We start from the raw sequence: 17,027 nt of genomic DNA, 5'->3' as shown, positions 1-17,027 counted from the left end.
AATTCAGTAACTTTGCCAGCGTGCTGATTTAATTTTAGCAGAGCAATTGAGCTAACAATTGGCAAAAGAGTGGAATTATGGTGAGCAAAGAACTGATCTCATGCTCTCGCTCTGCGTTCTAGTGAGGACTGTGAATCTTTCTAGTGTGGGGTGTGCCTGTTCCTTTAATTTACACAGCTCTGCCTGCACTTTTAATTAGTACATTTAAGTACATTTAATTAGAAATATATATTTTTTAAAATGCCAGTGTGTTACATCCCTATTTAGTTAGATAAGACTTAATCTTATATGCTATCCAGGTATTCATCTTTTGAGTGAAATCAGTGAATGAACTGGGAGGAAGGGAGATGAACACCCTTTCTCCATCCTATGCCTCCATCTGCTCTGGGGAGTCCGTACTAATTGTATACTGGTTATTAAACTAGTGGCTCAATTCAACCATCATGTCAAACCATGGTTATGGAAGCTTTAAGGTTTGGCATTATGCCTGATAAAGAAATGAAACTAATAATAATAATAATAATAATAATAATAATAATAATAATAAAACTACAGTTTGCAGTTGGCCAACAAATTCAAATTGAAGTAGGTTTGCAAACCATGGTTTGACTTGATTCCTGAATTAACAAACTATAGTTAAGGCTGTTGCTCCACTTCCAGATGTAACTGCACCTGGAGAACCAAGTGCTGATTAGAGAGAGAACGGAAGCAGACAAGCAGTTGTAAGCCATGTTCAGGGTACTTAACTATGGTTAGCACAAACTATGGTTCAGTGTGAATTGTGCTAGTGCTGCTGCAAAGGTCCTTAAATGAGAACTTAGGGCTCAAAATTGAGAGGGGCATAATTCAGCCTCCCAACTGAGGCAATGTTGAGGAGCGTGAAAAATTATTTGGATGTTCGTAATGGTGGGGGCATACACAGAAGGGATAACATAATTTGAAGATGGATGTAGTTTGGCCTTATTGTGGCAATAGCAACAGTCCTCTTGGGTTTGTTTGGGTTTTTTTTAATGCTTCCTTTGAGCTCTGTCAATCACAAACTTAATGATACAAGTCTGGTTTATTTCCATTTAGGAATGGCCTTGGCCCAGTGAAAGAAGGAGAGGCCCAATATGCCGTGGTCCATTGTACTGGTTACATCAAAGCCTGGCCTCCGGCAGGTAAAATAGGCAAGGCACATATTTAATTCTTTCTCTATGAATGTTTTTGGTTTGGGGAGTGTCTCCTTATGTTCTGCTGAAATGGATGGGAGCACATCCATGCCCAGACAGCCTTATCCCTCTGACCACTCATCGTTGTCCTACTACCACTCCCTGGGCTCTGAACCTTCTTCCCTCGAGGGTTCCCCAGCTGCTTCCTCCTACCATTCCTCCGTACCCAACCAGTCCATAACATCCCCCTTTGGCTTCTATCAAGGGCCCCTGCTAATCACAATAATGAGGCGCTTTTATGTTGTTTGGTGGGGTGGTTGACTTTTCTGGGTAGTGTTGCTTTTTTTTTGGTCCACGTTATATTTGTTTTGGATTTCCATAGGTGTTTTGGGGAGAGGGTTCTAAGCATCACCTTCTGTGAAATGGCAATTTCTTGGTGCTCACGACGGTTTATTAGATTTCCAGATGTGCCCCTCGGCCCCCAAAAGGGTTGGGAATGCCCTGAGTCTTCTCAAGAAGTTTGAGGGCTTCCATAGCCAAATGTCCCTGATTTATTTCTGCCAGTTGAATCTAGGCAGGTGTTACAGCCCAACTCAAGAGCGTAACCCACCCAATGCTGCTTATTCCCATATATACACTCTGCCAGCTTGTTTTGGTTCCCAAGGTGGGGGAAGCTTACCTGAGGCTCCAGGCAAGCAATAGCAGCACAGCATCTCCTTGTGGGATGAAAGTAGCCTCCTCCATGCTGCTTCCAAAACCATAGATCCTTGCAATGTCTTGACATTGCAACATCTTCCTCTCGGGACTGGTAGGGGGTGAACTTCAGCTCCCATCTTCACTGCCCGAAAGTGCCAATGGCAAGGGGTGATGGGAGTTGTACTTTGGAAGCTGGGAAGCTGGGAGTTGTACTTTGGAAGCGCACACACACACACACACACACACATCCTTTGAGCAGGGATGTGTTGGCAGGCAAGTGAATGGGGAAAGAATTGGGCCTGGAGGTGGCAATGGGAAATCAGTTTGGACAGTGAAACGTGACCAGAGTGGAGAAGTAATTGAGCTGATGGGTGGGGCCCTCAAATGGCCAAATCAAACATTGAACACCCCTCTCCCCAATGGGTTTTTGATGTTTGATTGGGCCCCACGAAGGACTCTGATTCATTTTCAGGGCAAGCAGCCTGCAGCTCACCCATCCTTATGGGCAGGTCAGCTCTCGTCATCCAAGCTTTCGGATGGGCTCAGTAGGGTTTTTCTTTGGAAAAATCTGGCATTCCAACGGGATATTGTAATGCATGCAAAGGAAAGAAGCAGTCCAGCTGTGCAGCCATGCCTTGGCCCTCTGTCCCCAGCCAGCAGCCACCTCTGATGCTGAACTGGTGTGGAAATGCAGAAGTTTGGGATCTAGCTATGGTCGCAATTCACACTGTGCAAAACCCTGTAAAAGTCATGGGTTCGCCACCCCCAAAGAATCCTGGGAACTGTAGTTAAGGGCGCTTCTACACACTGAGCTGCAGTTCCCAGCACCTGTAATAAACTACAATTCCCAGGATTCTGTGGTATAAAAAGGTAAAGGGACTCCTGACCATTAGGTCCAGTCGTGGCCGACTATGGGGTTGCAGCACTCATCTCGCTTTATTGGCCGAGGGAGCCGGCGTACAGCTTCCGGGTCATGTGGCCCGCATGACAAAGCCGCTTCTGGTGAACCAGAGCAGCGCATGGAAATGCCGTTTACCTTCCCGCCGGAGCGGTACCTATTTATCTACTTGCACTTTGATGTGCTTTCGCACTGCTAGGTTTGCAGGAGCAGGGACAAAGCAACGGGAGCTCACCCCGTCGCAGGGATTCGAACTGCTGACCTTCTGATCAGCAAGTTCTAGGCTCTGTGGTTTAACCCACAGCACCACCCGCGTCCCTTATTCTGTGGTATAGGAGTGTTTTAAATGTATGGTGCAGATGTGGCTTAAGTTATAGTAGTTCAGGGGTAGCCATCAGGTTGCTGTCTTAGATGTTTGGGGCTGTACTTCCCAGAATCCATGAATGTCAGGTATGCTGGTTGAGACTTGTAGTCCACAACCTCTGGAAGGGTACCCCATTGACCCACTCCTTAATGAGACCATTCTGGAGGGAGAGGACTTAGGTAAACACAAGGCTGCTGTTTCTTCAGCTTCTCGCTTGTCGAGTTTGACCTTGTTTCTTCAACACACAACAGCCATTTATCTCTGATGTCAAACCAGTTTTGGAACTGATTAGAGCTTCACAGGCAGCTTGTGATAACAGCATTGGGCGGGGGGCAGTGCTGATGATGAAGAGCATTGCATTTTGGCCAGAACAGGCCTAAATGAACTGGGTGACTTCTGTGTAGCCTTGTAGACAGCTCAAAAGCACCCACTTCGAAGTCAGTGAGAGTTTTGCCTTGCAATTTGCTTCAGAACTGATGCTTTTGAGCATCAAACCCCCCTAGGAGGTCCTGTTCCCTCTCAGTCTGACTCAGTACGAAACAGTGCCCTGTGTTCTGGCCGAAACACACTAGGGAAGTTGCTGTAGCTCAGTGGTTAGAGCATCAGCCTTGCATGCAGAAGGTCCCAGGTTCAATCCCTGGCATTTCCAGGTAAGGCTAGAAGTATCCTCTCTCTGAAACGCTGGAGAGCCCCTGCCAATCAGGGTAGACAACACTGAGCTAGATGGGCCAATGGCATGACTCGGTATAAGGCAGTTTCCAATGTTCTGGCTGAACCACATTGGGTATCAATAGAAATGCAGTACAGTGGTACCTCGGGTTACACACACTTCAGGTTACATATGCTTCAGGTTACAGACTCCGCTAACCTAGAAATATTACCTCAGGTTAAGAACTTTGCTTCAGGATGAGAACAGAAATCGTGCTCCGGCGGCGTGGCAGCAGCAGGAATCCCCATTAGCTAAAGTGGTGCTTCAGGTTAAGAACAGTTTCAGGTTAAGAACGGACCTCTGGAACGAATTAAGTACGTAACCCAAGGTACCACTGTACGCTTCAGCACCTTGAAACGAGTTCTGCTTTTTTCTATTTCCCATCAGATGCTTCGCTTTTGTGTGTCTGTGTATGTACATTTTAGAATAATATAATTTGTAGAGTTGGAATGGGACCATGAGGGTCATCCAATCGCTTGCAATTCAGGAATATTTTGCCTAACATGGGGGCTCAAACCCATGACTTAGAGATTAAGAGTCTCATAACCTGTTGTTGTTGTTAAAAATTATATACCTTCCTTCAAACAAGGATCACAAGGCGGTTTACAATATAAAAACACAAAAATACATAACACAGTAACAACCAACCAACAGTAAGGAGACACAGACGGAGATAGTTTAAAAGGTCATGGATTGTTCAGTTGGCCAAAGGCCTGTAGCTTTTTGGAGCCTAGGCATTATAACCTCTGCAGTAAGTCAATCCTGTTTTGAATGAGGGCTTCTGGGAATGACATTTCTTTTCCCCTTTCTTGGTCCATTGCACCGTTCAAAACACACACACACACCAGTAACTCAATCGCTCGCATGGGAATATTTCCATATGGGAAAATGTGAAAAACAACAGGAGACCAAGAGTAGAATCCAGCATTGTTAAGGGGTGGTTTGGCTGACCTTACACTTGGATGAGCTGAAGAACTCCTCTTCCCTCTGACAGCTCCTGCTGATATGAATCAGGACTGGAGTTATCCTGCCCTTTCGTTGCCTGAGTTGGAACATACCACAAACACAAACTGGTGGCAGCTTTCTTTTCTCGGCCCCCCTCCTCCCCAAAGAATGCAAATGCCCTCATCCCAATCACACCACATCCATAGGCTCTCTTAGCCAGTTTTAACTTATGGCCGTACATATTTCTGGTGGGTAGTGCTGTATTCTCTTTTGCATCTTCTTGACAGTTTTAAAGATAGCTTGATAATTTTTTGTGTGTGTTTTTGCATGCATGCACGTAGATGGTGCACAGTACGTTCTTCTGGCATTTCAGAAGCCACTTAAACCAAACGAACCTAATTCACATCACATGGCTGCAGCTATGGAAAGTGCGGTGGGGCAGGGGGAGGTCAGAATCCTTCCTTTGTGTTTCCAGCTGGCACTTAAGAAGATGGTTGGGTTATTGTAAATCACAAAACTGTTTCAATTTTGCTTTTGGATTACTGTAAATAGCAAAACAACAACAACAACACACCATTTAAACTGTGATTTTAAAAGAAAAGGTTGTGATTTTAAAAGAAAAGGATTTTAAAAGAAACAGTAGAAACACAGGAAGCCGCCTTTGTACCAAGTAAGCCTTTTTGTCTATCCAGCTAGTATTCTTTACTCTGGCTGGCAGCAGCTGTCCAGGATCATAGGCCAGGGGTCCTTCCCATGGCCTACTACCTGATCATTTTAACTGAGATGCCAGGGATTGATCCGAGGTCCTTCTGTATTCAAAGCAGGTGTTCTGTCGCCTATGTAACTCAGTGTTACATACTGCAGATGGCAGCAGATCTTCTGTATTTCAAGACTGGGGTCTCTCCCAGCGCTTCCTGGAGATGTCAGGGGTTGAACCTCTAGCCTTCTGCATGTCAAGCAGTTGTTCTAATCACTTGAGCTATGGCCTTCCCCAGAAGCTGCTTTAGAAGTCAGACCAGTGATCCACCTAGTTCAGTATTGCATGCACTGACTGGCAGCAGCTTCATGGGGTTTCAAGCGCAGTCTTTCCCATATTTTCTTCCCTGGTCCTTTTAGCAGGGTGGAATATGGGATATTCTGCATGCTGTGGTCTTTCACCAGTATTCAGCCAATAATCACAAACCATACCTGAAACTTTCTATCGATCCCATTTACTAAACATTCGCTGGTTGCCATTGGCAAGACAGTTTGCTTATAACTTTAGATACTATGTTCAGTCTGAACGGAGACAAGCAACACTGGAGGGCTTTGAGTGACCGCTCCAGGGTCCACCTAAATCAGGGTTTCCCAAATTTGGGTTTGCTGCTGTTTTTGGACTACAGTTCCCATCATCCCTGACCACTGGCCCTGCTAGCTAGAGATGATGGGAGCTGTAGTTCAAAAACAGCTGGAGGGCCAGGTTTGGGAAACCCTGACCTAAACAAAGCTTGCAGACCGCTGGTGTTGTGTGGACCATAGTTTGGGAACCCTTGGTTCTCGTCAAAAGGGACAAGCAGAAATTGGAATATAAGCCCATTGGTTGCTAAATCCACAGAAGCAGTCTAGAACAGGGGTCAGCAACCGTTTTCAGTCATGGGCCGGTCTACCATCCCTCAGACCATGTGGTAGGCCGGACTATATTTTTTTTTGGGGGGGGGGGGATGAATGAATTCGTATGCCCCACAAATAACCCAGAGATGCATTTTAAATAAAAGCACACATTCTACTCATGTCAAAACACCAGACAGGCCCCACAAATAACCCAGAGATGCATTTTAAATAAAAGCACACATTCTACTCATGTAAAAACATGCTGATTCCCAGACCGTCCGCAGGCCGGATTTAGAAAGCGATTGGGCCGGATCCAGCCCATAGCTGTTAACTTTTCCCTTTTTTAAAAGGGAAATTCCCTTATTCCGAATAGGATTCCTCGCAAGAAAAGGGAAAAGCTGACAGCTATGCTCTGGCCCCTGGGCCTTAGATTACCTACCTCTGTCTAGAAGCTTAGCTAGCAATCAATCAATTGCAAGTGCTGACCGTCTTGTTAACGGCCTCATCCCACTTCCTTCATTCCGGCTACTGGTGATTTGAAGTTGGGCCAGATTAAGGGTGTCACTCTGCCTGCTTATCATATGGATACTCCCGCCCCTGATTGCAGGAGGGTAGATTTGGGAGCAAGTGCTGACATTTACTTAAAAAGTTATTGGGCAACTCCTGCAGCAGCCAAGAAAAATATTGACTTCTGATGTTCCATGCCAATGTGAGTCTTCTCTGTCCACCTTCTGCCTCTGAACCATTCCGCTACTGGCATGGGCCGGAAATGTACGGCTGGAAAGGTGAAATGAAGGGATGGCTAATAAAAAGCTGTCTTTCAGGGAGCATGCAGCCTTTTGGGTGGGAGAGAACTTCCAAAGTCCCTTTCTCTCTAAGAACTTCACTGGGAAATATTTTTTGCACTTTCCATCTTTAGGAGAAGCCATTGGGGCCTTTATGAAACCAGTTGCTGATTACACTGTGCATATGCTCCTCTGAGACCTATTTGCACGCCTAGCAACTGGGCAGGTTTCAAGCTAAGGCAAGGACAAAGGCTTTCCATGCCTAACAGGCCTGAAAAAAATGGTTTCTATTCCTGTGTTTTGATGAATCTCGGCCATTTCGCCCTGGTGAGTGGAGAATCTTGGCCAGGTCCAAAAAGTCCAAAAATAATCAAGACTTTGAATGCTTCCTTCGACTGGGTGTTACTTAAAACAGGGCTGAACTTTGCATCTTTTCAACCATGCTTTGCCTTGTTTTTGTATCAGAGTCTGTGGCTCCTTACTTTACTGTAGATCAGAGGAGGGGAGCCTTTTTCAACCAAGGGCCACATTCACTTCTGGGCAACATTCTGGGGCTGCATGCCAGTAGAGGGCTGGGCCAGAGGCAAAGCGGGCGGAGCGAAGATTGCAAATTTTACCTTTGCAGATCCTCCATACAGGCAGTGGGTGGCACTGTGGGCTAAACCACTCAGTCTGGTGGGCTTGCTGATCGGAAGATCGGCGGTTCGAGTCCCCGCAACGGGGTGAGCTCCCGTTGTTCTGTCCCAGATTCTGCCAACCTAGCAGTTCAAAACCACACCAGGGCAAGTAGATAAATAGTTTCCGTCACGGTGTTCCATTGCTCCAGAATCAATTTAGTCATGCTGGCCATGTGACCTAGAAAGCTGTCTGCGGACAAACACCATCTCCCTCGGCCTAAAAGTGAGACGAGTGCCGCAACCCCATAGTTACCTTTGACTGGACTTAACCGTCCAGGGGTACTTTACCTTTTTGCCTTACAGGCAGCAAAAGGCATTATCAGAATTCAATGACACATTCCCGCCAGTCAAAAATACTTGCGGGCATGAAGCATGGCTGCTGAGGTGTGTGGCTTGGGGAGAGCTGGTGTAGCTGTGATGAGGAGGTCTGCTCTGGGAGTTTTCCAAGGGCCTGACGGAGTGGGTTGCAGGGCTGCATTTAGTTCTTGGGCTCAAGGTTCCCCACCCCTGCCGTAAATTGCTCAGGAGGAGGAAGCTGGCTTTTTTGACTGTGTAGCTTTTAGCAGCGTTGCCTGCACACCATACATTTAAAGCACGTGAGTCCCCCCCCCCAAAGAACCCTGGGAGCCGTAGTTTACCACCACAGTGGTGACGTGTTAATTCCCTAGCCAGCCCCCCAGCACACAAAATAAAATTAAGCACAGAGGAAATTGAATTTGTTCACATTCTTCTGCCTTGTATAAAATTACAGCTGTTAAGATCAGGTATGGAGAGCAGCAAACGGCTGGCTTTGGCTTGCTTCGCGGGAAGCTTTAGAACAACCTGTTCTGAACGCTGAAGCCAGTAACCTTGAAAGCGGGCCCCAACATGGCCCCCACCTCGCTGCTTCGCCTTGGATTCACACCAGAAAACCGAGGAATTCAGAGCAAGCTCCTCATATCTGAATAGCTGTTGCTACTGTTCTTTGGAAGCTAAATATGTACAGCGTTTATCTCTGAGGTATTTAGCGCAAGTAATTAATTTGAAACCTTCTCCTTTTTGCATACCTTGCAAACTGGCCTGCAGTTTTCCAAAGCCTATCTTGGGCTTTTGAGAGCTTTTTCAGAGGCTCAGCTGGCTGCAAGGGAGGAACTGCCAATGGCTACTTGCCATGATGGCTATGTTCCACCTTCACTGTTGGAGGCATTATGCCTCTGAATCCCAGCTACTAGGAATCACAAGCAGGGAGAGCAGCTGCTCTCAGGTCCTGCTTGTGGGTTTCCCATTGGGGCATCTGGTTGGCCACTGTAAGAACAGGATGGCAGACTAGATAGGCCTTTGGACTGATCCGTAGTAGTAGTAATAGTAATATCCAAGGCAACACGATGACCAAGTACAGTGGTACCTCGGGTTACATACGCTTCAGGTTACATACACTTCAGGTTACAGACTCTGCTAACCCAGAAATAGTGCTTCAGGTTAAGAACTTTGCTTCAGGATAAGAACAGAAATTGTGCTCCTGTGGTGCGGCAGCAGCAGGAGGCCCATTAGCTAAAGTGGTGCTTCAGGTTAAGAACAGTTTCAAGTTAAGAATGGACCTCCGGAACGAATTAAGTACTTAACCTGAGGTACCACTGTACAACAATGTGATGTCAATATAAACTCTTTGTGTAATCTATACAGAATATTGAACAGTATGAAATATATGAAATATGCACTCTGCAAAACCAAATAAACAGAACTCTTATAAATCTTATAAATCTCAGAGCTCTTTTTGTGTTCTTAAGAAGGAAGCAGCAGACTTCCCTTCCATTAACTTCCTTATCTTAGCATCAGAGCCAGAGAACTTTTGATATGTGGTTCTCCCCACCAGCAATCCCAAACTATACTATTAATTCTGCATCAGGATCTCAGCTCTGTACCTGCATGGTGCTCTAGTGAGCACTGAGCAGCCATTTTAATTTCCCAGAATGCCGAGGAGCACCCCAATGTACCATTGTGGGACATTAAAATAGATGCCTTTAGTGTTGCCATTTAAGTTTCCCACAATGCCCCAGAACAACAAATGCGCCAAGTGTCCCTATTTTCCAGGGACAGTCCTGGATTTTCAGTAGCTGTCTTGGTTTCTGATTTGATCCCAGAATGTCCCACTTTTCCTTAGGATGTCCCTATTTTCATTGGTGAAATGTTGGAAGGGATGTCTCTATTTTCATCAAAGAAATGTTGGAGGGGACATCTCTATTTTCATCGGAGAATTGTTGGAGGATATGGAATAGGATTCCCAGTAGTGATGTATGGAAGTGAAAGCTGGACCATAAAGAAGGCTGATCGCCGAAGAATTGATGCTTTTGAATTATGGTGCAGGAGGAGACTCTTGAGAGTCCCATGGACTGCAAGAAGATCAAACCTATCCATTCTGAAGGAAATCAGCCCTGAGTGCTCACTGGAAGGACAGATCGTGAAGCTGAGGCTCCAATACTTTGGCCACCTCATGAGAAGAGAGGATTCCCTGAAAAAGACCCTGATGTTGGGAAAGATGGAGGGCACAAGGAGAAGGGGATGACAGAGGATGAGATGGTTGGACAGTGTTCTCGAAGCTACCAGCATGAGTTTGACCAAACTGCGGGAGGCAGTGGAAGACAGAAGTGCCTGGCGTGCTCTGGTCCATGGGGTTACAAAGAGTCGGACACGACTAAACGGCTAAGCAACAACAACATGGAATAGGATGTCCTTGTTTTTCTCAGAGAAATATTGGAGGGTATGGAACAATTCTACATCAGTGTGAGGCATTGTAAAAAGCTGAAATGGTAACTCCAAGTCACCTGGGACTCATCAGCAGGCTGCTGTCTTCTTCCAGGACTTCTGGTAAGGGGGACGCTGTGCTAAGGGCCCCCACAAACCTAGAGTTTGCCCTGTAGACCAGATCCTGGCCTTTCATGACCGAAATACTCACATGTGCCCAGATCTGGCGTTGACCTCTCAGAGACCAACCTTTCCTCTACCCTCATCTCTCTATCTATTTTTTACGTGTTTTGCCTGCCAAACATTCCTCATGGTCCTATGCTATTTATTTATATAGTACCAAACAGATGTCTCCAAGCTAAATGAAACCAGACTTCTTTGTCTCAGAATCATCTAGATACACACTCAGCTTTCCAGCAGTACGGGAGGCAGCTAATAAGAGATTCAGGGAAAGAAGAAGAAAACATTCCCCAACTCACCCCCAGCTAAATACACTTAGCAGCAGGTTTTTGGGGAGTAGGTAGAGGGTTGGTTTATCTCTCCCCCACCTCTTCCCGAAGCTGAATGCGCCTGAGATCAGAGTCACAAGGACGCTTGTTCTAGTGAGCAAACAGATGACCTAATTTCACAGTCTTTTCACCTCCTTTTGTCTGGAGGTCATTACGCTAGGGAGCGGCTCTTTGATTCCCTCCATCCATTTTGAGAAAAAGGCTGGCACGCTCCTTGAAGTCTTCCTCGTGGGTGGAAGGAGATGCAGAGCGTCGGCTCTTTTCCAGAACTACCTCATGATAATTACTTCAAGTCTCCATGGCCACCTCTCTGGAGAAAAGCCCTCAAACCCTTCCAAGTTCATATAAGGAATTTGGGGGTCATGTTTGGAACAGACGTGGCCTAGTCATTCAGTCATTACACCTTGGCACAGGGGCACAGGTGGAGGACTGGCTGAGAGCAGACGGATGTTGGTGGGACAGTGTCCCTTTCACCCTAATGGACCAACCTCCAGTGGGGAGACCTGGGTTCAAATCTTCACTTACCTATTATTTTTTGTAACGCTTATTTTTACCAGTTTTCAAATTATTATGGAACCATAGAGACAAGTCAACCATAACAAAAATTTAATAATGCATCCAGCTAAAGGCAAGGCATACAAAACCTAAACATATTAAATGATAATACCCAGTCTAAAATCATGACGGCCATATTTCTCTAGATGGCGGCGCGGGGAGAGATAACAGTATCTGTAAATCTGAAACTAAACTATATGAAATATAATCCCACCATATTGAATAGAAATGATCAGGATTTTCCTGTCCCTCAGAGACCCATAACTCATTTTTTCTGCAATAACTGAATTCCAGAGATTTTTATACCATAAGGATATAGTCAGATTTTATAACTATTTCCACTGTTATGCTATAGAGATCTTGGCAGCTGTTAGCATCCAGTTCCTTATGGCAAAATGTCTTCATAGTATCCCCACTTACATTTAAAGCCCAGTAAGTAACCTTGACCTTCTCCCTACCCCCCCCCAAATATCTTAACCTCCCTCACAGGGTTGTTGTGAGGATAAAATGGAAGGATAACCTATGCTTCCTTGGAAACTCCTCTAGGGAAAAAATGTAATAAGTAGCAGGCCTGAAAACCTTTCACAGTATGCTGAGTTTCAGTGATTGACTTGGGCCACCGAACATTGAAAGCAGCAGGATACCATTTTAAATAGTCATGACTCTTCCCCCTGAGCTTTGTTAGGAGACCCCCATATTCCCTTCACAGAACTACAATTCCCAGAGTTCCCTGCGAAAAGGGATTGATTGCTGAACCACTCTGGTAATTACAGCTCTGTGAGGGGAAAAGTAGGGCTGTCATATTTTGAAGAGCAAAAAAGAGATAGCACATTTCCTGACTTTTAACTATGGATCACTATGACGACTCTCATTTTAAATACCCCTACTATATGTAGGCTATAGAATCTGTGATATATCGCTTGTAGCAATGTTCTTAACTTTCAGCAACAGCAAAATAGTAATAATACATATTGACCCCTCACTTGCCACATGAAAGTATTTGGGCTCACGTTCACATCTTTGTGAACATAAGTGTGCACAGAACAATTTATTAAACTGCTTAACATGTACATATGGGTTCTCCTTAAGGGCAGGGGGGTGTTAACTCTTGCCCTCCCAGGCTCCTCTTGTAGCTGAGCCAGCATCCTTTTATTTCAGCCACAAGAGAAGGGATTTACACAGTATGTGGCCTGTTTAAGATGCTGCTCTGTTGTGATTCTCTGCTGCAGACTAGCTTAGCCGGGTGCCTTAGATCTGAGTCTAGAAAAAAATTCTTGGGTTACCGTAAACAAAACAAAAAACCTGGACATTTTGCCAATTTTAAAAAATCTGCCCAGACAGAAATGTTTGTCCTGAAAAAGAGGACATATCCAGGAAAAAGAGGACCATGTGGCAACCAGACCTGAAAAAGAGGTCGTGTCCTGGAAAAAGAGGACACATGGCAACCCTAAGAAGGCGTCTCCTAACAACTCTCGGCACCTTTAACAAGCTGCAGCTCCCAGGATTCATTGCAAAAAGTCATGCTTTAAATGTATGGTGTGAATGTGGCCTTGGCTGCCAAGGAGCTCTAGCATGTTTATGTGGAAAGGTTTTTCTCTAGCTGAATGTAGGGTTTTGTTTTGTTTTTAACCTTATTGCCCTACAAAATAAACTAAGTGAGTGTTAATTCTGCACCCCAGGAGGGAAATGTTTAAAATTGCCTCATGAAAACCCATACTCTTGTTATCCAGCTATTTCGGTAGGTTATTATGACATGCGTAATGCATGTTTTGGTAGATTGTGAAACTGAGCACTGGGACATTAGTAGGAAGAGACGCCTTCGATGAAATGAGCCCTTTGCCCACACCTTTGATCGTCCATTTGCTTTGTCTGCTTGGCTAGCTGGCTGGACATATTAACTTTGTATAAATTGTTGCATTAACCCTGCCCACAAAGTGCAGAAATGAAGTGCCCCCATCCCTCAGTATTTGTTGCTCTAAATTTAATTTTAAAAAGTTTTTGTCTCCCCTTCATCCCGCTCAATTAAGGGATCTCATATTTCTGAGAAGGAAATGAATTTTTATGCAGTCCATATGATGTTTTGCCTAATCGGTTTTGTTCATCGCATAACAATTGATGGAAAATATTTGGTTGAGAGAAACTGTAAAGAGTGTGTGTAGGAAGTTTTATAAGTGTTAAAGCAAAGCCAAGACTAGTGTTCCCATCCGGAGAGTTCCCAAGTGCACGTCGCACACAGAAAGACCCTCAACCCACCCAAGTGTCAATAAAATAAAAGCACATATTTCTTTTTCAGTTAATTCTCTCCAAATTGTCACTTTTTTTCCTAGCTATCCAGGTTCTGTTTACCATCAGGGCCGGCTCTACTATTGGAGTGAGGCAGTTGCTTCAGGCAGCAGATACTGGGAAGTAGCAGTAGCAGCCTCCTTTCCTCCTATGCCCCCTGGCTATTCCCCTCTGTTGGAGATTTGAGTTGTTTGTGCCACAGAACTATCACCCCCCCTTCCCCATACAGTGGTACCTCGGATTAAGTACTTAATTCGTTCTGGAGGTCCGTACTTAACCTGAAACTGTTCTTAACCTGAAGCACCACTTTAGCTAATGGGGTTTCCTGCTGCCGCTGCGCCGCCGGAGTCCGATTTCTGTTCTTATCCTGAAGCAAATTTCCTAACCTGAAGCACAATTTCTGGCTTAGTGAAGTGTGTAACCTGAAGTGTATGTAACCCGAGGTACCACTATACTAGGAGAACATTATTATGATGTTTCTTGTTTTGAAGTAAGATTCAACTGAGGGGTGCCATCTTGTCCCATTACGTACAGTGGCACCTCAGGTTACATACGCTTCAGGTTACATACGCTTCAGGTTACAGACTCCGCTAACCCAGAAAAAGTGCTTCAGGTTAAGAACTTTGCTTCAGGATGAGAACAGAAATTGTGCTCCGGCAGCGTGGCAACAGCAGGAGGCCCCATTAGCTAAAGTGGTGCTTCAGGTTAAGGACAGTTTCAGGTTAAGAACGGACCTCCGGAACGAATTAAGTACTTAACCCGAGGTACCACTGTACCGATGTTCTGTGAAATCATAAGGATTAGCAGCTTCCCCCCACTAAAAGCCAGGCTATTTAGGATTTTGTGGGATCTATTGAATTTAGAAATGGACACCTTGCTGCAGAACTTGTGGCACATCTGTGTCATAGACAGAGCGCCCCCTGCCCCCTTTTGCCTCAAGCAGCAAGATGTCTTGAGCTGGCCCTGTTTGCCATTACTGCTTAACCAGTGTTTCTTTCGAGAGCCTTATAGTCCAGCAACCTGCATCTCCATTTTTGTTTCAGTGACTTTTCCCCCCTCACAGAGCTACAGTTCCCTATGCCCTTAACAAATTAACAGTTCCCATGGTTCTTTTTGGGTGGTTGGGTGGGTATTGTGCTTTAAATGTATGGTGTGTAAACAGCCTAAGTAGCTGGAGACATAGCTGTCAACTTACAGATTTGAAAATAAGGGACCAGCAGCCTCGAAAATAAGGGATCAGCAGCCAAAATAAGGGACCAACAATTACTTTGATAAAATACATATTTTGTTGCATGCAAATGGCTTTACATACCTATTAGATCCATAAATTACCATATAGCATATATTCAACACAAAAAACAGCAACAATTTGTTGTTGACAAAGCACAGCTGGACATAGAAAGGGCCCCATTACCTTCAGTAGCTTATTTAAGGGACATCATCAATAAGGGACAGCAGCGGGACATGGCACTGGGATAAGGGACTGTCCCGCCAAATAAGGGACGCTTGACAGCTATGGCTGGAGATGGAGGAAATAATTGAACCAATTTGGGTAGGAAATTTAATGTTCACACACACACACACCTCCTCACACACACCTCCATGTAAGCAGAAAACTAGCACAGCGTGGAACAGATTGTGCTACCCACTCACAAGACTCTTCAAAAGCAAACACTCATTGTCTCTATCCTTTGACTACTCAAAGTATATTATTTACATTAGCCCAGCCATCTTTACAACAGCCCTGAAAAGGAGCTCAATGATATTATCTCAATAGTTGCAAATGGGAGGGGACACTGCGGTTAGGAGTTTGTTCCTTGCCTTTAGCCACCTTCGTGGAAGAACAAAGGACAAAAGAAGACAGGTCTGCAAAAGAAATTGCATGGACTAATCCGTATTTAGAAATAGCTACTGTCATTTAAATAGAAGCACTACATACATACCCCAAATGGTAAGCCCGCTTCCACAATGATAACAAATTCTGCCCATTGCACAATATGCAAAATACCACACCCATATGGTGCTGTGAAATGGGGTGTATGAGGCTGGCGTTTGGGTTCAACCTTGTTTCCAATATGAAATAATGGGCAGGCATCAGTCTTCCTGGTGTAGCCATATATGTATGCAAAATTATACGTAACATTACAAAAGTGGTAATCCACCTTAAATCCTTGTTAATGTTCAAAAGTTACTTATTTGCAACTATCAGCCAGGAGAAGAAAGACTTTTTTTCCAAGCCAGAAATGTAAACGGTGGACTTTTACCAATAGTAGCACCTGAGTTGTGACTGGATTAATTTTTTGGCATATTTGCTCTGAAAGGTCTATTGAGTCATGAATTGATTAATACCAGACCAATTACTTGATTTCTTATGAGTTGTGCGTATGATGGGATAGCACAGCTAATAAATTTTCCAACATTGTGTTGCTTTAATAGTATCGGCTACTTAGATTTAATCTCCTTTTTTTTTCCTTGCCAGTTCTCCATCTATCAAAAACCTCATTCCTCAACAAGGTTTCAATTTTGGACATTTATTTATGTTTCTTTACATTTACAGTAGGTAAACTGTTTTTGAAAATGTCTGCCTGGTCATTTGCACTGCACACTCTCTGTTCGACGGACTTCGTTTGCCTTTAGTGAGCTCATCCCCTAGCCCAATCTGGCTGGCTTTGTGGTGCAGTGATGCCATCCTGTTCACTATATGATTCCCTCACTGGCTGGGAGCATATATGTGACTATACCAGGAATATGACGGCTGTGCTAAGGCCATGGCGATGTGAATAGTGCATCAGCAACAGCAGCAGGAAAATCTCTGACGCCAAACACTACTACAGTGGTACCTTGGTTCTCGAACTTAATCCGTTAAGCTGAGGAAGCCATATCGGACATTCGGCTTCTGAAAAACATTCGCAAATCGGAACACTCACTTCTGGCTTTGCGGCTTTCGGGAGCCGATTTGTTCGGGAGCCAAGCCGTTTGAGTACCAAGGTACCACTGTGAATTTTTATTATTTCAGTCACAGACCAGTTCCAGCCCATATACAATATCAAGGAAGTCATAAAACACCATAGGGATACATTTGAATTTGCGATTAGGTATAAAAGGGACAATACAGGTATAGCAACAGTTTAAAAATATATAAAT

The 17,027-nt window shown here is 44.7% G+C and overlaps 1 protein-coding gene across 5 annotated transcripts in view; it reads left to right on the top strand.

The window, feature by feature from the left end:
* ARNT2 (aryl hydrocarbon receptor nuclear translocator 2) overlaps positions 1–17,027 on the top strand; it is a 148,469-nt gene that overhangs the window by 82,849 nt on the left and 48,593 nt on the right. For 4 of the 5 annotated variants that reach the window (XR_014541656.1, XM_083586515.1, XM_083586517.1 and 1 more), the window contains exon 8: positions 1,075–1,169. Coding sequence is in view for 4 of the 5 variants with exons in the window: in XM_083586515.1 (XP_083442641.1) it covers positions 1,075–1,169 (95 nt within the window). In the remaining variant the exon portion in view is untranslated. The remainder of the gene's footprint in view (positions 1–1,074; positions 1,170–17,027) is intronic. The other variant, XM_083586516.1, reaches the window with a different exon arrangement.

This window comes from Podarcis filfolensis (genome assembly GCF_964270895.1).
Source record: "Podarcis filfolensis genome assembly, chromosome: 14".
Lineage (NCBI taxonomy): Eukaryota > Metazoa > Chordata > Lepidosauria > Squamata > Lacertidae > Podarcis > Podarcis filfolensis.
This window is presented reverse-complemented; position numbering and strand designations above follow the sequence as displayed.